At 46.0% G+C, this 27,817-nt stretch overlaps 1 protein-coding gene across 2 annotated transcripts in view; it reads left to right on the top strand.

Annotated features, from left to right (window-relative positions):
• Positions 1-27,817, top strand: part of LOC106569531 (transportin-1) — a 52,633-nt gene that overhangs the window by 6,674 nt on the left and 18,142 nt on the right. For both annotated transcript variants that reach the window (XR_006758437.2, XM_014140980.3), the window contains exons 6-11: positions 17,758-17,891; positions 18,420-18,501; positions 21,556-21,678; positions 26,058-26,176; positions 26,998-27,058; positions 27,442-27,631. Coding sequence is in view for 1 of the 2 variants with exons in the window: in XM_014140980.3 (XP_013996455.1) it covers positions 17,758-17,891; positions 18,420-18,501; positions 21,556-21,678; positions 26,058-26,176; positions 26,998-27,058; positions 27,442-27,631 (709 nt within the window). In the remaining variant the exon portion in view is untranslated. The remainder of the gene's footprint in view (positions 1-17,757; positions 17,892-18,419; positions 18,502-21,555; positions 21,679-26,057; positions 26,177-26,997; positions 27,059-27,441; positions 27,632-27,817) is intronic.

Genomic DNA, 27,817 nt, shown 5'->3' with positions numbered 1-27,817 from the left:
GACGCTTGGCATTCGGGCCAAAGAGTTCCATCTTGGTTTCATCAGACCAGAGAACCTTGTTTCTGAGAGTCCTTAAGGTGCAAACTCCAAGCAGGCTGTCATGTGCCTTTTACTGAGGAGTGGCTTCTGTCTGGCAACTCTACCATAAAGGCCTGATTGGTGGTGTGCTGCAGAGATGGTTGTCCTTCTGGAAGGTTCTCCCATCTCAACAGAGGAATTCTGGAGCTATGTCAGAGTAACCTTCGGGTTCTTGGTCACCTACCTGACCGAGGCCCTTCTCCCCTGATTGCTCAGTTTGGCCGGGTGGCCAGCTCTAGGAAGTCTTGGTGGTTCCAAACTTCTTCCATGTAAGAATGATGGAGGCCACTGTGTTCTTGGGGACCTTCAATGCTGCAGACATTTTTTGGTACCCTTCCCCAGATCTGTGCCTCGACACAACCCTGTCTCTGAGCTCTACGGACAATTCCTTCGACCTCCTGGCATGGTTATTGCTCTAACGTGCACTGTCAACTGTTGTCCCTTATATAGACAGGTGTGTGCCTTTCCAAATCATGTCCAATCAATAGAATTTACCACAGATGTACTCCAAGTTGTTGAAACTTCTCAAGAATGATCAACAGAAACAGAATGCACCAGTTTAATTTCGAGTCGTATAGCAAAGGGTCTGAATGCTTATGTAAAAAAAGGTATCTGTTTTTTATTTTTAATACATTTATAAAAATGTCAAAAAAGCTATTTTCGCTTTGACATTATTGGGTATTGTGTTTAGATTGAGTATTCTTTAAAATATATATATTTTAGAATAAGGATTCCCGTTAGCCGGTAAATGCCGGCTTTTGTCCCCCCCCCCCCCCCCCCCCCCCCCCAAAAAATGAAAAGGTGATTTTTAAACAATTGTTCAAAGGCAAATTGTCTGGGAGGAAGAAAAAATCCATAGCAAAATAAAGCTTTTTGTTCGTTGATGGAAATTCCAATCGATGTGCTCCAACTTCAAAGGCAAATATAGGCTACTTCATAGGTTAATAAATCCTCTAGCTGCTTGGAAATTAGTGTTGTGTGTGTTTCTCTTTTCACTCATGCAAAATACGTGTTCTTCATTAGGGACCTTAGCTAAGTGTATCCCGACTGGCCAAACTTGGAAGATTGTGTTGATTATTCCAGTTTCCAGTGTACCTGCCGAGAGGGGATTCTTTCTCCAAAACGTGAAGACGGCCTCAAGTTCACCCTTGAGTAAAAAGTAAGGAGGCTGATTCGCATCGCAAGCTGCTTCAACGATTTGGACAGTTTTAACTTCCCAGCGGCTCAGTTTGAGCAGGTCAAGGTCCAAGTAAATTAGAGGCAAATTATTGTGTTCGTCAGGCCCAATCCCAGCAGTTCTGCTGCCGCCCAAGGCAAGATCAACATACACTATATGTACAAAAGTATGTCGACACCCTTTCAATTTATGTACCATATTTCAGCCCTGCTAGAGGTGTCCCGGTCAACTGTAAGTGCTGTTATTGTGAAGTGGAAACGTCTAGGAGCAAAAACGGCTCAGTCACGAAGTGGTAGGCCACACAAGCTCACAGAACGGGGCCACCGAGTGCTGAAGTGCGTAGCGCTTAAAAATCATCTGTCCACGGTTGCAACACTCACTACCGAGTTCCAAACATGCCACTGGAAGCAACGTCAGCACAAGAACTGTTCGTCGGGAGCTTCATGAAATGGGTTTCCGTGGCCGAGCAGCCGCACACAAGCCTACGATTATCATGCGCAATGCCAAGCATCGGCTGGAGTGGTGTAGAGCTTGCCACCATTGGACTCTGGATCAGTGGAAACGCATTCTCTGGAGTGATGAATCACGCTTCACCATCTGGCAGTCCGACAAACTAATCTGCGTTTGGCTGATGCCAGGTGAACCCTACCTGCCCTAATGCATAGTGCCAACTGTAAAGTTTGGTGGAGGAGGAATAATGGTCTGGGGCTGTTTTCCATGGTTCGGGCTAGGCCCCTTAGTTCCAGTAAAGGGAAATCTTAACCCTACAGCATACAATGACATTGTAGAGAATTCTGTGGTCGAGATCGGTGTGGAAGAACTTGACTGGCCTGCACAGAGCCCGACCTTAACCCCATCGAACACCTTTGGGATTAATTGGAACGCCGACTGCGAGCCAGGCCTAATAGCCAAACATCAGTGGCCGACCTCACTTGTGGCTGAATGGAAGCAACTACCCGCAGCAATGTTCCAACATCTAGTGGAAAGCCTTCCCAGAAGAGTGGAGGCTGTTATAGCGGCAAAGGGGGACCAACTCCATATTAATACCCATGATTTTGGAATGAGATGTTCGATGAGTAGGTGTCAGATATACTTTTGGTCATGTAGTGTATGCCGCGACTGTGTCATGTATAAAGGTTTGGAATGGATTGCTACAGTAATGATGTGTATCGTGCGTTTAAGTTGAGCTTATTCAGTAGCACTTGGAAACAAAACATCGTTGCCAACTTTTCATTTCGGAGCATTACAGTGTTGCCATCACCAGGCAGCCAACTGCCTATAGTAGGAAACAGAGTTATCAATAAGCCACGTATATCACACATGACACAACCCCATGATAGTTCAAATTACAATAAACATAACATATATTAATGTCATCCAGTAGAACTGTGCTTTCATAAATGCATGGCGCATGCCTCATTTCACAGGATCATTGTAAAATACGCTTTTTAGCAAGGAACCAGCCTTAACTAATTTCTTTTATTTACATATTTAGTTATATCATTTCTTAATTTTGTGGCTGCCTAGAGTGTCCTCGTTCCTCTGCTGTGGTGCTGAATCGCAGCGGGAATGTGGAGTGTGGCGGGCCTGCTCGGTCATGGCTAGAAGGGATCCAGCTTTTATTAAATTAACGTATGTAGCACTCTGATGTAGCACTCCACTCTCCTTGGTAAAATAGCCCTTACACAGCCTGGAGGTGTATTGGGTCATTGTCCTGTTGAAAAACAAATGACAGTCCCACTAAGCCAAAACCAGAATGCTGTGGTAGCCATGCTGGTTAAGTGTGCCTTGAATTCTAAATAAATCACTGACAGTGTCACCAGGAAAGCACCCCCACACCATAGCACCACCACCTCCATGCTTTACGGTGGGAAATACACATGCGGAGATCATCCGTTCACCCACACCACGTCTCAAAGACACGGCGGTTGGAACCAAAAATCTCCAATTTGGACTCTAGACCAAAGGACACATTTCCACCAGTCCAATGTCCATTGCTCATGTTTCTTGGCCCAAGCAAGTCTCTTCTTGGTGTCCTTTAGTAGTGGTTTCTTTGCAGCAATTCGACCATGAAGGCCTTATTCACGCAGTCTCCTCTGAACAGTTGATGTTGAGATATGTCTGTTACTTGAACTCTGAAGCATGTGTTTGGCCTGTAATTTCTGAGGGTGGTAACTCTAATGAACATATACTCTGCAGCAGAGGTAACTCTGGGTCTTCCATGCCTGTGGCAGGAGAGCCAATTTCAACATATCGCTTGATGGTTTTTGCGACTGCACTTGAAGAAACTTTTTAAAGTTCTTGAAATTTCCCGTATTGACTGACCTTCATGTCTTGAAGTAATGATTGACAGTCATTTCTCTTTGCTTATTTGAGCTGTTCTTGCCATAATATGGATTTAGCCCTATTTGGTAAAAGACCATCTTCTGTATACCCCCCTAGCTTGTCACAACACAAGTGATTTGCTCATCCATTAAGAAGGAAAGAAATTCTACAAATTCACTTTTAAGAAGGCACACCTGTTAATTGAAATGCATTCCAGGGGACTACCTCATGAAGCTGGTTGAGAGAATGCCAAGAGTGTGCAAAGCTGTCATCAAGGCAAAGGGTGGCTATTTGAAGAATCTCAAATATAAAATGTATTTTGATTTGTTTAACACTTGGTTACTACATAATTCAATGTGTTATTCTACAATGTGGAAACAAGTTAAAATAAAGAAAAACTGTTGCATGAGTAGGTGTTAAAACTTTTGACCGATAGTGTATTACTCGTAAGAAGTAATGTGGTATATTGTTAGCTATAGGATTCATAGTTATTTTGCGTTTTCATTTACCAGCTATGAAACAAACGGCAGAAATCTTTAAACGGCTACTGCAGAATTTATTTGACTATAAATGTGATCATACTTGCGAGTGAAATGCTCACACTTTGGAGACCTGACCACCTTACAACGTGGCTGGTGAAATAGACATTTTACCCACCAATGCCAGAATCTACCTGCATTTGGCAGTTTGGGTGTTCCTTTTAGGCCTTGATCCCTTTTAGCCGGCCCTGGTGTTCTTAGACAGCCATGTTTTTTTAGGCCTAATTAAAATGTTAATGCCTATGCTAAGTTAAATTAGAGAGACCTAGATTGTATTTGAAACAGCTGTGTTTAGATATTTTATTATACTGAACAAAAATATAAATGTAACATGTAAAGTGTTGGTCCCATGTTTCATGAGCTGAAGTAAAGTTTTGATGGAGCGTGCAATTGGCATGGTGACTGCTGGAATGTCAACCAGAGCTGTTGCCAGATAATTGAATGTTCATTTCTCTACCATAAGCCGCTTCAACATCGTTTTAGAGAATTTAGCAGTAGGTTCAACTGGCCTCACAACCGCAGACCACTTGTAACCACACCAGCCCAGGACCTCCACATCTGGCTTCTTCACCTGCGGGATCATTTTCAAACCAGCGCCTCGGACTGCTGATGAAATCGCTCATAGATTAACCATCTCAGAGAAGCTAATCTGTGTGCTCGTTGTCCTCACCAGGGTCTTGACTTGACCGCAGTTCGGCTACGTAATGGTCTTCAGTCTGCAAATTCTCACCTTCGATGGCCGCTGGCACGCTGGAGAAGTGTGCTCTTCACGGAGGAATTTATTTAAATTGACTGATTTCCTTATGAACTGTGACTCAGTAAGATCTTAAGTTGTTGTGTTTTTTATTTTTGTTCATACAAATACTTCTTACACATTTTGTTACCTTACAGCCTTACTCTAAAATTAATTGATTACATTTTTACCCTCAATCTACACACAATACCCCATAACGACAAAGCGAAAACAAGTTCAGGCATTTTTGTACATTTATTTAAAAAACGGATACCTACTTTACATAAGTATTCAGACCTTTTGCTGTGCTACTAGAAATTGAGCACAGGTGGATCCTGTTTCCAGTGATTATCCTTGAAATGTTTCTACAACTTGATTGGAGTCCACCTGTAGGAAATTTGATTGATTGGACATGATTTGGAAAAGCACAAACCAAGCCAGGAGGTCAAAGGAATTGTCCGGAGAGCTCCAAGACAGGATTGTGTCGAGGCACATATCTGGGGAAGGGTACCAAAACATATCTGCAGCATTGAAGGTCCCCAAGAACACAGTGGCCTTCATCATTCTTAAATGGGAGAAGTTTGGAACCACCAAGACGCTTCCTAAAGCTGGCCGCCCGGCCAAACTGAGCAATCAGGGGAGAAGGGCCTTGGTCAGAGAGGTGACCAAGAAGCTGATAGCCATTCTGACATAGCTCCAGAGTTCCTCTGTGGAAATGGGAGAACCTTCCAGAAGGAGAACCATCTGCAGCACTCCACCAATCAGGCCTTTATGTTGGAGTTGCCAGACAGAAGCCACTTCTCAGTAAAGGGCACATGACCGCCTGCTTGGAGTTTGCCAAAAGGCACCTAAAGACTCTCAGACCACGAGAAACAAGATTTTCTAAACTCTTCGGCCTGAAAGCCAAGCGTCACTTCTGGAAGAAACCTAACACCATCCCTAAGGTGAAGCATGGTAGTGGCAGCATCATGCTGTGGGGATGTTTTTCAGCGACAGGAACTGGGAGACTAGTCAGGATCGAGGGAAAGATGAACGGAGCAAAGTACAAAGAGATCCTTGATGAAAACCTGCTCCAGAATGCTCAGGACCTCAGACTGGGGTGAAGGTTCACCTTCCAACAGGACAACAACACTAAGCACACAGTCAAGACAACGCAGGAGTGGCTTCGGGACAAGTCTCGGAATGTCCTTGATTGGCCCAGCCAGAGCCTGGACTTGAACACCGATCGAACATCTCTTGAGAGACCTGAAACTAGCTGTGTAACAACGCTCCCCATCCAACCCGACAGAGCTTGAGAGGATCTGCAGAAAAGAATGGGAGGCACTCGCCAAATACAAGCTTGTAGTGCCAAGTTTGTAGCGTCATACCGAAGAAGACACGAGGCTGTAATCGCTGCCAAAGGTGCTTCAACAAAGTACTGTGTAAAGGATCTGAAAACTTATGTAAATGTGATATTTCAGTGTATTTCTTTTTTTTTTTATAAATTTGCAATCATTTCCAAGAGTCTATTTTTGCTTTGTCATTATGGGGTATTGTGTGTAGATTGAGGGGAGAAACTATTTAATCAATTTTAGAAAAAGGCTGTAACAAAATGTGTAAAAAGTCAAGGTGTCTGAATACTTTCCGAATGCGCTGTGTGTGTATATACATAAACCAGTGAACATCATCTGACCTTGTTTCCTGACTGGCTCACACCATTTCCCAGAATACTGGCTTTCGTAACGAGCAAGACAACGCATCATCAGAGTGGTGTTCTTTTTTAGGGGAATATTCTTAGCACTTAGTGATAACTCAGTGTTGGGTGGTTGCCCTGCTATTAGCAGTACTAACATAACACAGACTCCTCTCAATAATTTTTAGATGTCTCTCCTAGTTGACACAGCACATCTGTGCTTCATCCATCAGTCAGATTTGTGATCTTAATCAATTCGGTTGATGTGTCATGATGCCATGTTGGATGGACATTTTTAGGACCAAGTCTTACTCTTTCTGCTCTTGGTTGGTCAGCCAGCCCTCTCTCAGCCCTGTTTCTACACCACGGTGGCCCAATTCTGGTCCTGGAGGGCCGAAACACTTCTGTTTTTTGTTTCCACCTGTTAGTTAATTACACTCACCTGGAGTCCAAGGTTTGAGTTAGTCCCTTATTACAAGGCGAGGATGAAAACCAGAAGTGTTTCTGCCCTCCAGGACCGGAATTGGGCAGTCCTGCTCTAAACTGACAAGCCTGGAGTTATGGGTGTGTCCTAACCGAGTTATAGCCCTCTCTCTGTAGAACAGAACACACCAGGGACATCCATCATGTGGCCCTGCTGAACATGTGTGTTGCACTCATAGATATTCAAGTCTGGTAAAGGGTGTGCATGTGGCTGGTGTGGAGGGGGTAAGAAATCTCCATGAAGGAATAAATGGAGTGTGTTTGCATGGAGGATACCCTATTTAAATCATACATTTGATGGGAGTGTCATACTTTGCATGAAGCCTGACGCTGCATGCTGCTCATGCAGAGTTGCATCTTCGGTAAACGCTCCCTTGTAACAGCTCCTAAAATAGCCATCCCAGAATTCTTTGGGTTGGCCCCTGACGACTTGCCAGCAGCACTAAATATGAAGCCGCACCACAAATGAGCTGATTGATGGTGACACACGCATACAATTCTTCTGCACATACACACGGGACAGCAGTAGAGCTGGGACGATAAACTGAAAATGACCTACACCGGCATTCATTTTCTATGATTTTGCTACCCAACGCTCCTGTAGATTGTTCTAAAACCATTATTTGGTCAACAGTAATAGCCTATGCGTTATGTTGATTCCTGCTATAAAAGTATCAGCCTGTCCTCGTTTCGCTGTCGGCTGCTGTGTGAGCGAGCCACTCTCACTCCCTCTCCCCACTGTGAGCATGGAGGAGGGGGAGATGCATTCTGACAAGCATATGACCGTTCCCTGAAATGCAATTGCGGGAAAAATACACTTTTACAAAGCAATTACTGTTAGGCTTGGGCAGTATCCAGATTTTCATATTGTTGTACTGTCCTCTCATACCAGGATTTCGCTAGTAGGAAGAGCAGAGAAAAAATGGCATCTGTACAGAACTCATCCAGAGCTCTTACTCCTGGCAGAAAGCCATTATTAGATATCTGATGGCAAACATTTAGTAGTGAATTGCATAAAAGTGTAACTTCATCTCCTCGTGCGCCGCACACCAGAGACTCGCCGATAGATATAGAACGCTATGGACTCACCAGCTCGCTTTCTTCCGTTGTGCTATTTACAAACAGACATGTGACTGGCTCAACTGTTCTGGGGAACTACGGTAAGCTTCGTCATTTAAAATGTGACGGGTAAATTGCAGAACGCAAGTTGACTGCAGAAGTTGCACAAGGTGACTTAAAGTATCTACAAATATTACAATTTATAGAAAAACTTCTAATAAATAATTTTGACGCTATTGGAAAAACCATCCTGTGGCTTTTTCCAAATAACCTGGTATACGATATTTACGGTATACCGCCCAAGCCTAATTACAGTTTTCTAGTTACAAAGGCGAGCCACAGCTTTCTGTGACAATATCATACATTTTTCACCTATTTAATATTGAGTTAATGGCACCACTTTACAACCGGAGTAGGCTGTAGTATCGCTTTGATGCCCGAGTGGTGCAGAGTGCCCCATTTGCAGTGAATAAGCCTGTGCATCAAGTAGCCTAGGCTAGTGTTGTCACGATACCAGAATTTTGACTTCGATATCATGTTTAATGATATGGACTCTGAGTCACAAATGCCTGGAGGGAGGGCGTTCCAGAGCCTACGAGCAATATTGGAGAAGGCCCTGTGGCCGACACTCTGGAGCTTGGACCTGGGGATGACGAGGTGGCCTGGTGTGGTGGGTTGGTAGGGGAGAAGATCTGGCAGGTAAGATGTTGAAGGGCTCTGTAGATCAGAAAGAAGATCTTGTAATCCATGCGTTGGGAGACAGGGAGCCAGCCAGTGGAGTTCAGAGTGTGGGTGAGAAGTAGTGCTGCAGAGTTTTGAACCATTTGGAGCTTATGGGGGGAGCTTGAGTTGATGCCAGAGAGTAGTGAGTTGCAGTAGTCAAGACTGGAGGAGATGAATGGTTGTATGAGGATTTCAGTGGCAGGATGGGAGAGGAAGGACCGGACTTTTGCAATGTTGCGGTGGTGGAAGAATGAGGATTTGACAGTCAGTCTTATGTTGTGGTCAAAGAAGAGGGTGGTGTCCAGGATGACATCAAGGTTGTGTGTGTTGGGGGGAGGGAGAGACCGTGGTGTCGTCTTTAGTGAGGGTGGATTTGGTGCCTATGAGGAGGAGTTCAGTTTTGATCACTGTTGAGCTTGAGGACGTTTTGTTGCATCCACGTTTTTATTGCAGAGGCAGGATTCAATGTGGGTCAGAGGTGGTTGAGGAGGGATTTGGTGCTGAGGTAGATCTGTGTGTCATCGGCATAGCAGTGGAAGTCAAGGTTAAAGTGACGGAGGATGCGACCAAGTGGGAGGATGTAGATGATGAAGAGTAAGGGATCCAGCACAGAGCCCTGGGGGACACCCTGTGTAACTGCAGCTGAGTCTGAGGTGTGGCCACTGAGGGAAATGTAGTGGGTCCGGTTTGTGAGGTATGATTGTAGCCAGGAGAGTGCGGTACCCTCAAAACCCAGACCCTCAAGCCTGGTGAAGAGGATCTGATGGCTCACTGTGTCAAAAGGTTTAGTATCACAGTACTCAATACCATCACGATACTCCATACCAAAACTATACCACAGCTACTGCTCTGTTCAATTTTTGGCATCTTGAGTTCAGTATTATAACATTTAAAAAAACATTACATCAACTTTTTTCAGAGACAACCATGTATGCATTAATGAATCAATTATGCAAATCATATAATCAATTTGACTTTATTACCAAACTAACTACTTAACAACAATTGTAATCATTTTATTTGAATGGTAAATCTCTATAAACTTGGTAAATCAAGATGTAGCCTAGGCCTATTCACAGTACAGGTGAATACATATTCAATAAGTGTGTGAATGCATTAAGTTACTGTGCTCGTTTTGCCTGATTTCATGACAATCTGTTTACCTTCCATTTGTGACTTGTACTGATCAACATTTGCATAGAAGCACAATTTCAATAAAATAAGCTGTCTCTTTAACCAGTATGAAGTCATTGACGATGCAAGAGGGGTGCTGCCCGTCCGCCCTATTCACATCACAGTGATTCACACACTGAATGTTCGCTGAGGCAATAGATAATCTTTGGCTGATGGCGAGACGTGACGAAGAGAATTAAAAAACGTTTTTGGTTTGAAGTAGCATATTATCACAAACAAAGTACTTGAGTAGAAATGTAATGTTATCTTCAGCTGTAAGATGACAAGGAGTGTTAGCCTACAAAGCTGGAAGCTACTGGTATCTCCATGCATTGTAACGTGTTGTAGCCTGTATGGACATTGTTCTGTGAACCGTAATGAACAGTTTAAACATTTCTACATGCCGTGCCGCATTATTCAACTGTGTTAACTTCTGTGAACCGTGAATGGGGAGTTATCATGATACTGCACAGACTCCCAGTGCAGGCTAGCAACATGAAAAACCTAACCTTTTTTCCACGTTCTAGTATCGAAAAAGTACAGATGTTTCGGTATACCATGCAACACTAGCCTAGGTCTAGCATTGGAAAGTTTTTGTTGGTCATTTAGTCTACATTTAATGATAGATCAATCAATTAGCCTACTTGGCTATAGCAACTATCATATTTAGAGTTAGCAATCTAGCTAAGTGTTTTGAGTTTCCACTTCTTCAGGTGGTCAATAATGGACTATAGCGCAGGCCAATATGCGCAAAGATGTTGGCAAATTCTCTGAAGAGCCAAAAATAAATCAGATAATTCTGGATCCTATTTTGACAGGTTGCACATGTAAATATCATTCATGCATTCCCTGGATATGTTAGATGAAATAGGTAACCTTTTTTTAATCATAGGCTACTGTCTCTGTTGTCTAGAGCACTGCCTGCTAATGAGAACTTATTGTCCGTTCAAATATTTTGTTTATGGGTCTATTTCATTGTTATTCATTGTTTTACTTTATGTCCTGATCGCCCAGTTCTTTTTATAATTTTTTTTGCTGGTTCATTGTTATAGCAGGGGGCAGTATTTTCACATCCGGATTAAGTGTGCCCAAAGTAAACTGCCTGTTACTCAGGCCCAGAAGATAGGATATGCATATGCATGGTCGTATTCGATAGAAAACACTCTATAGTTTCTAAAACTGTTAAAATAATGTCTGTGAGTATAACAGAACTGATTTGGCAAGCGAAACCCCGAGCACAATCCATCCAGGGAACAATTTTTTTGCGATTGTGTTTTCCAATGCTTTTCTATGGGAAACCTGATTTATTAGGGCCCAGATTGCAGTTCCTATGTCTTCCACTAGATGTCAAGTCTTTAGAAATTTTGAGATGTTTTTCTTTTGAAAAATGAAGAAGTAGTCCTATTCTTTTTAAGTGTCACTCAGGTGGACTCTAGTCTTTTGGTGCGTGTGAACAGGAGCACGCTCCTCGTTGTTTTTCTCCGGTATTGGAAACAGTTTATTCCGTCTTAAATTTTATCGATTATTTACATTTTAGGGTACCTGAGGTTGGATTAGAAACGTTGTTTGAAATGTTTGGACCAAGTTTACAGGTAACTTATTAGATACTTTGTAGTCATGTTGGGCGAGTTGGAACCGGTGTATTTCTGAATCAAACGCGCCAAATAAATTGACATTTTGGGGATATAAAGAAGGAATTTCTCGAACAAAACGACCATTCATTATGTCACTGAGACATTTGGGATTGCAAAAAGATGATCTTCAAAGGTAAGGCATTTATTATATTGGCTATTTCTGACTTTCGTGTCGCACCTGCCTGGTTGAAAAATGTCTTTCATGTTTTTGTATGCGGGCGCTGTCCTCAGATAATCGCATGGTGTGCTTTCGCCTTAAAGCCTTTTTGAAATCTGACACAGCGGCTAACATGAAGTTAAGCTTTATTTTGATGTATTACACTTGTATTTTCATAAATGTTAAATATTTATTGTTCTGTAGTTTGAATTTTGCGCTCTGCAATTTCACCGGATATTGTCAGATCTATTCCGGTAACGGGATTTGATCCCTAAGAAGTTATAGCAGAAAATGGGCCAATTAATCGCAAAATGGATTTTGGTGTTTGTCGCCCAGCTCTAGACAGTAGCCTCCAAACAGATGTGTGGCGTAGAATCACTGTGTTCTGAAGGAAACACACGGGAGCTCACACACCTACATGCATTCACATACAATAAAGCATAGACATACGTTATCCTCTCATTTCCTTGTTACTCACTGATCTGACACACAGAACAAACAGCCTTTGTACTTTAGAATGACCTAATCTTGACTTGATGACAGATGAGTCTCTCCACTCAGGAACCACACCTGCTTTCAATATACTTTAATATCCCTCATTTACTGAAGTGTTTCAATTATTTTGGCAGTTACATTTGTGTTTCTGTACTGTTCTCTCTCCTCTGTCACCCCTTTTTCTCCTCTCTCTCTCCCCCCTTTCTCTCTCCTCGGTCACCCCTTTGTATTCTCTCTTTTCCCTCTGCACCCCTCGCTCTATAAAAAGACCGAATCAGGTGTGTGTGTGATGTCGCCTAACGCTTATAGGATGTTGGTTGATGGCTTTATGTAGGTTTTTGCTGGAGAGCAGTTTTTCAATGGTGACCGGGCAGTTGGAAGGTGCTTGTGCGTGTCTACCGACCGGGTCCAGCTCTGGCTGGTGCGTGCGCATTCAGACACTTCTGTAAACTCTACAGTGTCGTGTCTGAACATAGCGTTCAAACAGAGTAAGAATGGAAGAGGAAGATTAAAAGGAATTGTTTATTTAACCCCTTTTTCTCTCAGCAGACTTGCATTCTTTTGCATAATTGTCATTGCACCTCCCATTTTGACAGCAAGGCTCCTACAAGGACTGTCCAGCTTCAGTGGGGGGGAAAGTATTTGATCCCCTGCTGATTTTGTACGTTTGCCCACTTACAAAGAAATGATCAGTCTATAATTTTAATGGTAGGTTTATTTGAACAGTGAGAGACAGAATAACAACAACAAAAAATCCAGAAAAACGCATGTCAAAAATGTTATAAAAGCATTTGCATTTTAATGAGGGAAATAAGTATATTACCCCTCTGCAAAACATGACTTAGTACTTGGTGGCAAAACCCTTGTTGGCAATCACAGAGGTCAGACGTTTCTTGTAGTTGGCCACCAGGTTTGCACACATCTCAGGAGGGATTTTGTCCCACTCCTCTTTGCAGATCTTCTGACGGCTGACGTTTGGCAACTTGAACCTTCAGCTCCCTCCACAGATTTTCTATGGGATTAAGGTCTGGAGACTGGCTAGGCCACTCCAGCACCTTAATGTGCTTCTCCTTGAGCCATTCCTTTGTTGTCTTGGCCGTGTGTTTTGGGTCATTGTCATGCTGGAATACCCATCCACGACCCATTTTCAATGCCCTGGCTGAGGGAAGGAGGTTCTCACCCAAGATTTGACGGTACATGGTCCCGTCAAATGATGCAGTGAAGTTGTCCTGTCCCCTTAGCAGAAAAACACCCCCAAAGCATAATGTTTCCACCTCCATGTTTGACGGTGGAGATGGTGTTCTTGGGGTCATAGGCAGCATTCCTCCTCCTCCAAACACATTGAGTTGATGTCAGAGAGCTCCATTTTGGTCTCATCTGACCACAATACTTTCACCAGTTGTCCTCTGCCAATGAACATCTGAATGATTCAAACTTCATACGGGCATGTATATGTATTCTCCCGAGTGGTGCAAGACACTGCATCGCAGTACTAGCTGTGCCACTAGAGGTTCTAGGTTCGAGTCCAGTCTGTCGCAGCCGGCCACGACCGGGAGACCCAATGGGCGGTGCACAATTGGCCCAGCGTCTTCCGGATTAGGGGAGTGTTTGGCCTGCACGGATGTCCTTGTACCATCGTGCACTAGCGACTCGGCTGGCTTCCGGGTTAAGTGGGCATTGTGTGAAGAAGCAGTGTGGCTTGGTTGGGTTGTGTTTTGGAAGATGCACGGCTCTCAATCTTCGCTTCTCCTGAGTCCGTACGGGAGTTGCAGTGATGAGACAGGACTGTAACTACCAATTGGATATCACGAAATTGTGGAGAAAAAGGGCAATTTTTTTTAAATACAAAAAAAATACATAAAAATATCCCAAGTATAAATACTGTAAAGTACACACTAAAGAGTAAAAAATAAATGTTTTGAGCAAAATAGTGTTTTTTAGACACAAACTTCATGCCGTTGGTCTGATGGGGATTGTGATGTCATCGGCCTCCCCCCTTGCTTGAGGAACAATAGAGAACAAAAGAGGAAAGGCCCACCCCTTCGCTTGTGGAGAATACCTGGACCACCTATTGAGATGGGCATGTTAAGGAAATCAGCTGATAAATGAGCTGAAAAGGAGACTGGAGAAAGACTTTAACCTTTGCCCTACAGTCTCCATAACCTTTGCCCGACACAGTCTCCATCCCAATTGGAGGTGTCCACTTCCTTGTAAGCTATTGCTGACCTTGGTTTAACCTTGGTTGGAATGCTCCTCAATTGGCTCTCTCATAATGACAGAAACCTTGTATTTTCTTTAACCACGCCGTCTCGTTCTCTAAGCATTCTGGCTGGAAGGAAACAGCTCCCTCCCTGGAAACGGTTTCCATGGAAACGGCCTTCAGACAGCACCACTGTCGCCGTGCTCTTTGTTGCATCTGATCAGATTCCTCTCGTGTGTGTGTGTGTGTGTGTGTGTGTGTGTGTGTGTGATGTACGTGTGGCGGCATATTGAATGCGTATCAGCCACTGCCATCAACTCAATCTATATTTCCCTGGGAAGAGACGGTCCAAGGCTGCTGCATTATTTGCCCGTATAGACATTAACTACACATCATCAGCTGCTTGTATCATCAATTTCCTATTCAGGTTTAGATAATAGAGCTGTTCAAGGGGCTTGTGTGTTTTTATCTATATAATTCATAGCTGTGATGTTTGCTGGTTGTGGACGTAAGGTCATTGTGAAGTGGTAATACCTACCTTAGACACTCCTGTGGAGTAGATTTCAGTTGTCTTGCTGAGACACATGATCATATGTGACACACAGATACTTTTGTCCTCCCTGCTTTGGGCGTTTTGTGTTGGGTGTGTGACTGTGTGCATGTCACACTGTATTATGGAACCCCTAGTGACTTTTTTACAGAGGAAGCTTTCTTTAATGTAGTCGTTCTAGAATTCCATCACACACACTGACAGCCTCTCACATGAATAAGCCTGTACTCTAGCTGTTTTATGTTTTCACTGTCAAATTCACCATTTTGTCCTGCTGTTAATTTCCGAAGTGGCCAGCCTGGCCAGGTTGTGTTTCTCCTTGTGCTGTGTTGGGTACAGTATGGGGTGTGTTAGGGTACAGTATGGGGTGTGTTAGGGTACAGTATGGGGTGTGTTAGGGTACAGTATGGGGTGTGTTAGGTACAGTATGGGGTGTGTTGGGTACAGTATGGGGTGTGTTAGGGTACAGTATGGGGTGTGTTAGGGTACAGTATGGGGTGTGTTAGGGTACAGTATGGGGTGTGTTAGGTACAGTATGGGGTGTGTTAGGGTACAGTATGGGGTGTGTTAGGGTACAGTATGGGGTGTGTTAGGGTACAGTATGGGGTGTGTTGGGTACAGTATGGGGTGTGTTAGGGTACAGTATGGGGTGTGTTAGGGTACAGTATGGGGTGTGTTAGGGTACAGTATGGGGTGTGTTGGGTACAGTATGGGGTGTGTTAGGGTACAGTATGGGGTGTGTTGGGTACAGTATGGGGTGTGTTGGGTACAGTACGGGGTGTGTTGGGTACAGTATGGGGTGTGTTAGGGTACAGTATGGGGTGTGTTAGGGTACAGTATGGGGTGTGTTAGGTACAGTACGGGGTGTGTTAGGTACAGTACGGGGTGTGTTAGGTACAGTACGGGGTGTGTTAGGGTACAGTACGGGGTGTGTTAGGTACAGTACGGGGTGTGTTAGGTACAGTACGGGGTGTGTTAGGTACAGTACGGGGTGTGTTAGGTACAGTACGGGGTGTGTTAGGTACAGTACGGGGTGTGTTAGGGTACAGTACGGGGTGTGTTAGGGTACAGTACGGGGTGTGTTAGGTACAGTACGGGGTGTGTTAGGGTACAGTACCGGGGTGTGTTAGGTACAGTACGGGGTGTGTTAGGGTACAGTACGGGGTGTGTTAGGGTACAGTACGGGATGTGTTAGGGTACAGTATGCGGTGTTAGGGTACAGTATGCGGTGTGTTGGGGTACGGTACCGGGGTGTGTTGGGGTACCGTACCGGGGTGTGTTGGGGTACCGTACCGGGGTGTGTTGGGGTACCGTACCGGGGTGTGAGAGTCGGGTACAGTACCGGGGGGGTGTGAGTCGGGTACAGTACCGGGGGGGTGTGAGTCGGGTACAGTACCGGGGGGTGTGAGTCGGGTACAGTACCGGGGGGTGTGAGTCGGGTACAGTACCGGGGGGTGTGAGTCGGGTACAGTACCGGGGGGTGTGAGTCGGGTACAGTACCGGGGGGTGTGAGTCGGGTACAGTACCGGGGGGTGTGAGTCGGGTACAGTATGTGGTGATGAAGGCTTCTCATACCTGTTGTTTTTATAGGTTGACTCAGGGTTGATGGACTATGACATCTTTCTGTCCATATGGTCTCCTGTCCTTGAGGCTGGCTGATAAATAGACATTAAAACACCTGGGGGGGGGGGGGCTCTCTGGCCCTGAAACATATTGGTTAACCCCCCTCCCCCACATCTCCCCACAAATACCTAGGTGTCTGGTTAGACTGTAGACTCGCATTAAACATCTCCAATCCAAAATTAAATCTAGAATCGGCTTCCTATTTCGCAACAAAGCATCCTTCACTCATGCTGCCAAACATACCCTCGTACAACTGACTATCCTACCGATCCTCGACTTCGGCGATGTCATTTACAAAATAACCTCCAACATTCTACTCAACAAATTGGATGCAGTCTATCACAGTGCCATCCGTTTTGCCACCAAAGCCCCATATACTACCCACCACTGCGACCTGAATGCTCTCGTTGGCTGGCCCTCGCTTCATACTCGTCGCCAAACCCACTGGCTCCAGGTCATCTACAAGTCTCTGCTAGGTAAAGCCCCGCCTTATCTCAGCTCACTGGTCACCATAGCAGCACCCAACCCGAAGCACGCGCTCCAGCAGGTATATCTCTCTGGTCACCCCCAAAGCCAATTCCTCCTTTGGCCGCCTCTCCTTCCAGTTCTCTGCTGCCATGACTGGAACGAACTGCAAAAATCACTAAAGCTGGAGACTCTTATCTCCCTCACTAGCTTTAAGCACCAGCTCTCAGAGCAGCTCACAGATCACTGCACCTGTACATAGCCCATCTGTAAACAGCCCATCCAATCTACCTCATCCACATACTGTATTTATTTATTTATCTTGCTCCTTTGCACCCAGTATCTCTTCTTGCACATTCATCTTCTGCACATTCTACAATTCCAGTGTTTTAATTGCTATGTTGTAATTACTTCGCCACCATGGCCTATTTATTGCCTTACCTCCATTATCCTACCTCATTTGCACATGCTGTATATAGACTTTTCTACTGTATTATTGATTGTATGTTTGTTTACTCCATGTGTAACTCTGTGTTGTATGTGTCGATCTGCTTTGCTTTATCTTGGCCAGGTCGCAGTTATAAATGAGAACTTGTTCTCAACTAGCCTACCTGGTTAAATAAAGGTGAAATAAGAAAATCTCCCTCCCTCTCTCCTCCTGTTTCTCTCAGGGTGCGTTTGGCGCTCTTCAGAAGATCTGTGAGGACTCAGCAGAGATCTTGGACAGTGATGTGTTGGACCGTCCGCTCAACGTTATGATCCCAAAGTTCCTGCAGTTCTTCAAACACAGCAGCCCCAAGATAAGGTACTCAAACCAAATGTATTTATAAAGCCTATTTTTTTATTTTTTTATTTTACATCAGCAGTTGTCAGAAAGTGCCTTACAGTAACCCGGCCTAGACCCCAATAAGCAAGCAGAAGCACCGTGGTAAGCAAAAGTCCCTAGAGTATGAGTGTACTGGGCCTTCCTCCCTCTCCCTGCTCACAGCCTTGCCTCTTTCCCTCACTCCTGGGGGAGCCAACACCTTGCCTCTCTTCTAATTGGTTCCAAACAACCCGTAGCCAGGGGTTGTTTTCAGATCTCGCTATATTTACAGGCACTTTGATCCAAAATGTTCTCTCAGATCCCTCTTTCCTCAGGCTTATAGATGACTGTCTCTCTCTCTCTGTCTGTCTTTAGGCGTTATCAGTGTCTGAGATCCCAGTTTGGAGACTGGGGGGTGGAAAGGGGATAGAAAGGGGAGGAACACAGACAGAGGCAGCATTGATAAAGGGAACACATGAGTTTGGGTTCTGTGAGGTTGAGCTCTGTTGTCTTGTTGTGGTGTTGCAGGTCTCATGCCATCGCCTGCGTCAACCAGTTCATCATCAGTAGGACCCAGGCCCTAATGCTGCACATCGACGACTTCATCGAGGCAAGTCTGACCCTGCCGTGACCTCTGCAGTCTGACCTATATACTCTGACCTCCCATAATCCCCAGACAGCCCTGTGACTATCTAATATGCCCACAAATTCAGACATGCCATGAGCCTTCTGCAATCAAGTCATACACACAGCCTACCCAACTAGCCTCCGCTCTCAGTGCAGCCAGCCAGGCAGGCAGGTATATGGCCTCAGCTCTCAGTACAGTGTGTCAGTAGGTTAGGTCTGAGCCTCTACACAGCACTTCGCTGCACTACCAAGAGCCAGGCCCTAGCTTCAGTTCAGTACACCAACCCCAATTCCACCGATTGGATCAGGGCTGATAATCCGTTAGGACTAGATCACATTAACCACTGATGAGCTTAACTTCCAGCCAGCTGGGCCCTGGATGAGGACGGATGCATTCAGCAACCGCACAGTGACAATGACAATACAGCAAGCGGATAGGAGATAAAGAGCTATTGTTTAAAGTCCCTCTGTCACGTCTTCAGCTGTGGGGGCGAGAGTGAGGGCACTCTGCATAGAAGGGGCACAGGTCACATGAAATCCAATTTGCATACTCTAAAGTGTCCGTTTATTTCTGTAGGGCTTTTTAGAGCTATTTTCAATGGTGAGTTGTTTGTGATAATGGGCAGAAGGCCAGAGTTAATAGCAGGCTCGGAGATGCTCATTAGGTCAGTAGATGACCAGAGGCTTAGTAGTCTAATTGGTACAGAAAGTGATCTGAAAGGCTAAACTGATCCGAGGTCAGCAATCCTACTGTTGAGATGCAGTGTAGGACCCAGGGCTTCAGAGGGACCAAATATCTTGCAATACGTTGCATCAAACTCAAAAATCAAGACAATAACCGAAAACATAGCATCACTTAATGTGCCCGACATATCTTCTGTAGTCGGACTGTTCTAGTGAAAGAGGAGCAATGCTTTTTTGATTACATTATGAATGAATCAAACAGGCCTGGACACGCTTTGGGCTGCCGCACACACACAGACCGAACTGGCACGGACACCACGTGACACAGAGCATCAAATAATGTGAACAGTCAAACAAAAAACACAATTTACACAAGCTATGGTAGCCTGACACCACTATTACACTCTGACCAATAGCGACAAGTGTCACATCAAAGGTGACAGGCTTGTGGTGCTGAAAGGACAGCGAACGTAATACCTGTGCACTCCATGGCGCTGAAGGAGAGCCAGCTCCAGACGCCGTCGCCGTGGTCAGACTACTACAACACAAGCTAGCTAACGTTACTAGCTTTACGCCCCGATCACACCGACAGCATCGTTGTATTTTGGTACACCAGAGGTACATTCTTTTCCAATGGAACGCTGTGCAGCATTGCGTTGCAGAGGCAGTTGTAGTGCGTTTTGTTTTCTGTGTGGCGCATACGTTGGATTTATCTAACGTATGCATCAAATTGTATGCATAAACTTGACAGAAATAATAGCTAAAGGTGAATGTTGAAGTTTTGTTGCACATATCCAGTAACAGTGTTGGATTACATAATAGAAAAAGTTTAACTGCAGAATATATTATGCATCATTGATGCAATGACGCTGTCCGTCTGATCTAGGCGTTAGCGTGGGAAAACAACTACTGCTTACAGCACTGATTATTTGCTTTTGCGCTGGTAAACAAGCCGGATGTGGAGGTCCTGGGATGGCGTGGTTACATGTGCTCTGTGGTTGTGAGGCCCGTTGGACGCACTACCAAATTTACTATGACGTTGCAGGTGGCTTATGGTAGAGAAATGAACATTCAATTCTCTGGCAACAGCTCTGGTGGACATTCCTGCGGTCGGCACGCCAATTGCATGCTCCCTCAACTTGATACATCTGTGGCGTTGTGTGACAAAACTTCACATTTTAGTGGCCTTCTATTGTTAAATCAAATCAAATGTTATTTGTCACATGCGCCGAATACAACCTTACCGTGAAATGCTTACATACAAACCCTTAGCCAACAACGCAGTTGAAGAAATAGTTAAGAAAATATTTACTAAATAAAGTATAAAATAAAAAAGTAACACAAAAAAGAGGCTATATACAGGGGGTACCGGTACAGAGTCAGTGTGCGGGGGTTCAGGTTAGTCGAGGTAATTTGTACATGTAGGTAGGGGTAAAGTGACTATGCATAGATAAACAGCGTTCCCAGCACAAGTTGCACCTGTGTAATGATCATGCTGTTTAATCAGCTTCTTGATATCCCACACCAGACAGATGGATCAACTATCTTGGCAAAGGGGAAATGCTCACTAACAGGGATGTAAACAAATTTATGCACAAAATGTGAGAGAAATAAGCTTTTTGTGCATATGGAACATTTCTGAGATTTATTTCAGCTCATGAAACATGGGACCAACATTTTACATGTTGCATTTATATTTTTGTTCAGTATAGATAATTTAATAATAAAGAAAAACATGTTTATTTATTAGCCTAGTGGTTGTAAGTATTTAGGCATATGATGTGAAATAGGCCTCATATGAAATCATTGTCAAAGGCACAAGAGATACTGTTGCATGTAGGTCTAGATTATTTACAGATTGATTATATAGAAATATCAAAACATTATTTTAACAACTCCAAAGCAATTGCATGTGGTGCAGGAACCACTGACTCGCTGCATTTTTCCATTATCAAGACACCTGCTGGAAACTCTTAACTGATTAGGACAGCTCATGAGGTGTCCTAAATATCTGTCGACGAGGTGGGACTCATCACTAAACAGGCATCATGCAAAGCTTTTATTTTTACCCTTAAGAGTAGGAGTAAAATGTCTATATTCTAACCACTTATGAACAATTTTATATTCTGAGACGCTCTATGGTTACGGGTCCTGGTCAGAACTCATGACATATGAAGACATTCTGGTCTCCTTTCCTTGGCTCTGTGTCAATTACTTACAAAAAAAGCCAATGTCTGCTTTCCTTCATTAGTAATGCAATGTCAAAAAACACAGGATGCATCTCCAAGTAGTGAAAGTTGGGACTAGTATGTGTGCTTGTGTTGTGATGTTTGACCCTCCTCCCTCCCTGTAGAACCTGTTTGCCCTGGCGACTGATGAGGAGCCAGAGGTGAGGAAGAACGTTTGCAGAGCTCTGGTCATGCTGCTGGAAGTCCGCATGGACCGTCTCCTACCGCACATGCACAACATCATAGAGGTGAGACTGGTACTGGGGCTGAGGGTAGGACTGGGTTGGGCTAGGACATGGACCGTCTCCTACCGCACATGCACAACATCAGAGGTGAGACTGGTACTGGGGCTGAGGGTAGGACTGGGTTGGGCTAGGACATGGACCATCTCCTACCGCACATGCACAACATCATAGAGGTGAGACTGGTACTGGGGCTGAGGGTAGGACTGGGTTGGGCTAGGACATGGACCGTCTCCTACCTCACATGCACAACATCATAGAGGTGAGACTGGGGCTGAGGGTAGGACTGGGTTGGGCTAGGACATGGACCGTCTCCTACCGCACATGCACAACATCATAGAGGTGAGACTGGTACTGGGGCTGAGGGTAGGACTGGGTTGGGCTAGGACATGGACCATCTCCTACCGCACATGCACAGCATCATAGAGGTGAGACTGGTACTGGGGCTGAGGGTAGGACTGGGTTGGGCTAGGACATGGACCATCTCCTACCGCACATGCACAACATCATAGAGGTGAGACTGGTACTGGGGCTGAGGGTAGGACTGGGTTGGGCTAGGACATGGACCGTCTCCTACCTCACATGCACAACATCATAGAGGTGAGACTGGTACTGGGGCTGAGGGTAGGACTGGGTTGGGCTAGGACATGGACCATCTCCTACCGCACATGCACAACATCATAGAGGTGAGACTGGTACTGGGGCTGAGGGTAGGACTGGGTTGGGCTAGGACATGGACCGTCTCCTACCTCACATGCACAACATCATAGAGGTGAGACTGGTACTGGGGCTGAGGGTAGGACTGGGTTGGGCTAGGACATGGACCGTCTCCTACCGCACATGCACAACATCATAGAGGTGAGACTGGTACTGGGGCTGAGGGTAGGACTGGGTTGGGCTAGGACATGGACCATCTCCTACCTCACATGCACAACATCATAGAGGTGAGATTGGGACTGGGGTACTGGGCCTGGGGGTAGGACTGGGGTGCTGGGGGTAGTACTGGGGTGCTGGGGGTAGTACTGGGGTGCTGGGGGTAGGACTGGGGTGCTGGGGGTAGGACTGGGGGGCTGGGGGTAGGACTGGGGTGCTGGGGCTGGGGGTAGGGCTGGTGCTGAGGGTAGGACTGGAGTACTGGGGCTGGGGGTAGGACTGGGGTACTGGGGCTGGGGGTAGGACTGAGGGTAGGACTGGTTCTGAGGGTGGGGCTGGGGGTAGGACTGGGGTACTGGGGCTGGGGTAGGACTGGTTCTGAGGGTAGGGCTGGGGGTAGGACTGGTTCTGAGGGTAGGACTGGGGCTGGGGGTAGGACTGTGGTACTGGGGCTGGGGGTAGGACTGGGGTACTGGGGCGCTGGGGGTAGGACTGGGGCTGGGGGTAGGACTGGGGTACTGGGGCTGGGGGTAGGACTGGGGTACTGGGGCTGGGGGTAGGACTGTGGTGCTAGGGGTAGGACTGGGGCTAGGGGTACGACTGGGGCTGGGGGTAGGGCTGGGGGTAGGACTGGGGCTGGGGCTGGGGGTAGGGCTGGGGGTAGGACTGGGACTGGGGTACTGGGGGTAGGACTGGGGTACTGGGGCTCGGGGTAGGACTGGGGTACTGGGGCTCGGGGTAGGACTGGGGTACTGGGGCTGGGGGTAGGACTGGGGCTGGGGGTAGGACTTGGGCTTGTATTCTGTAATGCCTGGTGTAAACTACAGGACTTTCAAAATCCTAACATCACTGAGCCTCTCACATTAAACAACTGTCTTACCTGTAGTTGTTTTGTGTTGCCAAAGTCGTTTTGCGCACGCTAACCATCTGGCACAGATTGTCACACACTACAAGATTATTCCCTTGGTCGTGAGGATTCTCTATACCACGCTGTCTCGCCAAAACAATGATGTGATATGATTTAACGTAGCTACGAGCAGTGGCTCAAAGCAGCCTCATAAAGGTTCAGTTAGACATTCACGCTTGCCATATAGAGTTGAAAGATCTAGCCAACGTTTTGAATTGAATAACATTGCTAGTGAACTTCAGAGCTGTAACGATTTGACACTTTGGTTAAAGGCAAGTACAATACACATACTAGTAGTAGTCATAGCTCCTGCTCCAGTCTATACATTCTGGGTGATGTGAAACAACGTCAGCATCTCACTGGCTTCTTCTCTGGCCAGCTCTCATTGGCTATTGCTGATCACGTTCTCAAAACTTGTCGTTGCACATCTCACAAGAGCATTGCTCATTTTGTGCTGATAAAATCAAACATGCTTGAAAATATCGTGACATCTGGGACTGCTCAAAGACGGAGCGGAGCTCAAAAACCCTTAGATTGCGTCTTTGACCCGCTCACATTAAACGAGTGTTGATGACAGCAACGACATGGGTATTCTGTCTACGATCTCTCAAACTTGTCTGGGACAGCTAAACCACGGCCATAATGGTGTAGTGTACACACGGTTTAAGCTGCAGGGCGGAAGGAGCGAATGAAGTTGCGAGGGAGGCAGTGAGGGAGTGAGGGAGGGTTATAGAGAGGAAAGGAGGGAGGAAAACAAACCAATTGAATGGATTCCTCTTGGTCTCATCAAATCAGCTCAAGATGCCACCTTGTGTTCAAAAGCTTTATTCTCCAGACAGGTTGGTCTGAAAGCTTTAGTTCTCCAGACAGGTTGGTCTGAAAGCTTTAGTTCTCCAGACAGGTTGGTCTGAAAGCTTTAGTTCTCCGGACAGGTTGGTCTGAAAGCTTTATTCTCCAGACAGGTTGGTCTGAAAGCTTTATTCTCCAGACAGGTTGGTCTGAAAGCTTTAGTTCTCCAGACAGGTTGGTCTGAAAGCTTTAGTTCTCCAGACAGGTTGGTCTGAAAGCTTTAGTTCTCCAGACAGGTTGGTCTGAAAGCTTTAGTTCTCCAGACAGGTTGGTCTGAAAGCTTTAGTTCTCCAGACAGGTTGGTCTGAAAGCTTTATTCTCCAGACAGGTTGGTCTGAAAGCTTTAGATCTCCAGACAGGTTGGTCTGAAAGCTTTATTCTCCAGACAGGTTGGTCTGAAAGCTTTAGTTCTCCAGACAGGTTGGTCTGAAAGCTTTAGATCTCCAGACAGGTTGGTCTGAAAGCTTTATTCTCCAGACAGGTTGGTCTGAAAGCTTTAGTTCTCCAGACAGGTTGGTCTGAAAGCTTTATTCTCCAGACAGGTTGGTCTGAAAGCTTTATTCTCCAGACAGGTTGGTCTGAAAGCTTTATTCTCCGGACAGGTTGGTCTGAAAGCTTTAGTTCTCCGGACAGGTTGGTCTGAAAGCTTTATTCTCCAGACAGGTTGGTCTGAAAGCTTTATTCTCCAGACAGGTTGGTCTGAAAGCTTTATTCTCCAGACAGGTTGGTCTGAAAGCTTTAGATCTCCAGACAGGTTGGTCTGAAAGCTTTATTCTCCAGACAGGTTGGTCTGAAAGCTTTAGATCTCCAGACAGGTTGGTCTGAAAGCTTTATTCTCCAGACAGGTTGGTCTGAAAGCTTTATTCTCCAGACAGGTTGGTCTGAAAGCTTTAGTTCTCCAGACAGGTTGGTCTGAAAGCTTTAGTTCTCCAGACAGGTTGGTCTGAAAGCTTTAGTTCTCCAGACAGGTTGGTCTGAAAGCTTTAGTTCTCCAGACAGGTTGGTCTGAAAGCTTTAGTTCTCCAGACAGGTTGGTCTGAAAGCTTTAGTTCTCCAGACAGGTTGGTCTGAAAGCTTTAGTTCTCCAGACAGGTTGGTCTGAAAGCTTTAGTTCTCCAGACAGGTTGGTCTGAAAGCTTTAGTTCTCCAGACAGGTTGGTCTGAAAGCTTTAGTTCTCCAGACAGGTTGGTCTGAAAGCTTTAGTTCTCCGGACAGGTTGGTCTGAAAGCTTTATTCTCCAGACAGGTTGGTCTGAAAGCTTTAGTTCTCCAGACAGGTTGGTCTGAAAGCTTTAGTTCTCCAGACAGGTTGGTCTGAAAGCTTTAGTTCTCCAGACAGGTTGGTCTGAAAGCTTTAGTTCTCCAGACAGGTTGGTCTGAAAGCTTTAGTTCTCCAGACAGGTTGGTCTGAAAGCTTTAGTTCTCCGGACAGGTTGGTCTGAAAGCTTTAGTTCTCCAGACAGGTTGGTCTGAAAGCTTTAGTTCTCCGGACAGGTTGGTCTGAAAGCTTTAGTTCTCCAGACAGGTTGGTCTGAAAGCTTTATTCTCCAGACAGGTTGGTCTGAAAGCTTTAGTTCTCCGGACAGGTTCGTCTGAAATATTTAGTTCTCCGGACAGGTTCATCCATAATCTGTCATGTGAATGTGATTGTGGCTGCCCAGCTCCTGGCCTTGAAATGAATCCTGAATTTTGATTGAGGTAGTGAACTACAAATATAATGCTAATAGTACTACATTTCCCATGGTCATCTCCTCAGTACATGCTGCAGAGGACTCAGGACCAGGATGAGAATGTGGCTCTGGAGGCCTGTGAGTTCTGGCTGACACTGGCTGAACAGCCTGTCTGTAAGGATGTGCTGTGTAACCACCTCTCCAAGTGAGTAACACACATACAGACAAAATAACTGAAAGACAATGTTACAAGAATGTCAGAGATGGGATGTAGGAAAGAAAAGCTGGTCATAGTAGCACAAAAGCTTTGTGACACACACAGTACAACACCAGCCTCAGTGTCAAAGTTTAGCTCCAACATTTGCTCCCACTCTACGCTGTCATTCTAGGCCTCCCCCTGGTGTACTGTCCTCATCCTGTCACCCTGGCCGTTGATCAGAGACATAGCTGTCAGAGCTCATCTGTGACACTGCTGACATTAATGCTTGTCCCTACCCTGTCTCCCCCATGCTCCCTCTCCCCAATGCTCCCTCTCCCCAATGCTCCCTCTCCCCAATGCTCCCTCTCCCCAATGCTCCCTCTCCCCCATGCTCCCTCTCCCCCATCCCCTCCATGCTACCTCTCCCCCATCCCCTCCATGCTACCTCTCCCCCATCCCCTCAATGCTCCCTCTCCCCCATCCCCTCCATGCTACCTCTCCCCCATCCCCTCCATGCTACCTCTCCCCCATCCCCTCAATGCTCCCTCTCCCCCACCCTCTCCATGCTCCCTCTCCCCCATCCCCTCCACGCTCCCTCTCCCCCATCCCCTCAATGCTCCCTCTCCCCCACCCTCTCCATGCTCCCTCTCCCCCATCCCCTCCACGCTCCCTCTCCCCCATCCCCTCCATGCTCCCTCTCCCCCATCCTCTCCATGCTCCCTCTCCCCCATCCCCTCCATGCTCCCTCTCCCCCACCCTCTCCATGCTCCCTCTCCCCCATCCCCCCTCTCCCCCACCCCCCACCTCTCGATCCCTGTCTGTTCCAGGCTGATTCCTGTGCTCGTCAACGGGATGAAGTACTCCGAGATCGACATCATTCTGCTCAAGGTCAGTCTGCTCTGAGTGTGAGCCAGGAAATGGATCTATGGCCTGCTGCTGGACTGCACCTTGTGGTTATGTACTGGACACAGCACACCTTAACCCTGGGAGTCAGTTAAGGGTTTTACAGACCAGGCATGGCTATGTCTCAACCCTGGCTGTGTGTAGGTCCTGTCACGGGCCTGTCACTATGGTTACAATGAAATTCATATTTAGACATACATAAATATGTATGTGTGTCTGTCTGCTGTTAAGATAGTCTGATAGGTGTACTGACGGCTACCTAGCTACAGCCCTGAAGGCAGCTCACTGTCTTAAAGTAGTATCAATAGTTAGAATTGCATACCTTTGTGTGTGTACCCTTACGAGTGTGGAACTGTGTGTGTGGTCAGGGTGATGTGGACGAGGATGATGATGAGGCCATCCCTGACAACGAGCAGGACATTAGGCCCAGATTCCACCGCTCCCGTACCGTTGCCCAGCAACACGAGGGCGACCGTGACGGCATCGAGGACGATGACGACGACGATGATGATGATGATGACCTGGACGATGATGACACCATCTCTGACTGGAACCTCCGTGAGTGGACCTCTGATTATCTGGTTTTCTCTTCTGGTTTTCTTGCTTTGTCTCGCTTTTTTTCTCTGTCTCTCTCTCTCTCTGTGTGTCTCTCGCTCCCTCTCGCGCTCGCTCCCTCTCGCGCCATCGATATTGTTGACCTTTTTGTGTGCGTGGCTGTGTACCTCTGTTTATTAACGCGTCCCC

The sequence above is a fragment of the Salmo salar genome, chromosome 01, assembly GCF_965601325.2.
Source record: "Salmo salar chromosome 01, fSalSal1, whole genome shotgun sequence".
Classification (NCBI taxonomy): domain Eukaryota; kingdom Metazoa; phylum Chordata; class Actinopteri; order Salmoniformes; family Salmonidae; genus Salmo; species Salmo salar.
The sequence above is the reverse complement of the archived record's forward strand: the minus strand, read 5'-3'. Positions and strand labels throughout refer to the sequence as shown.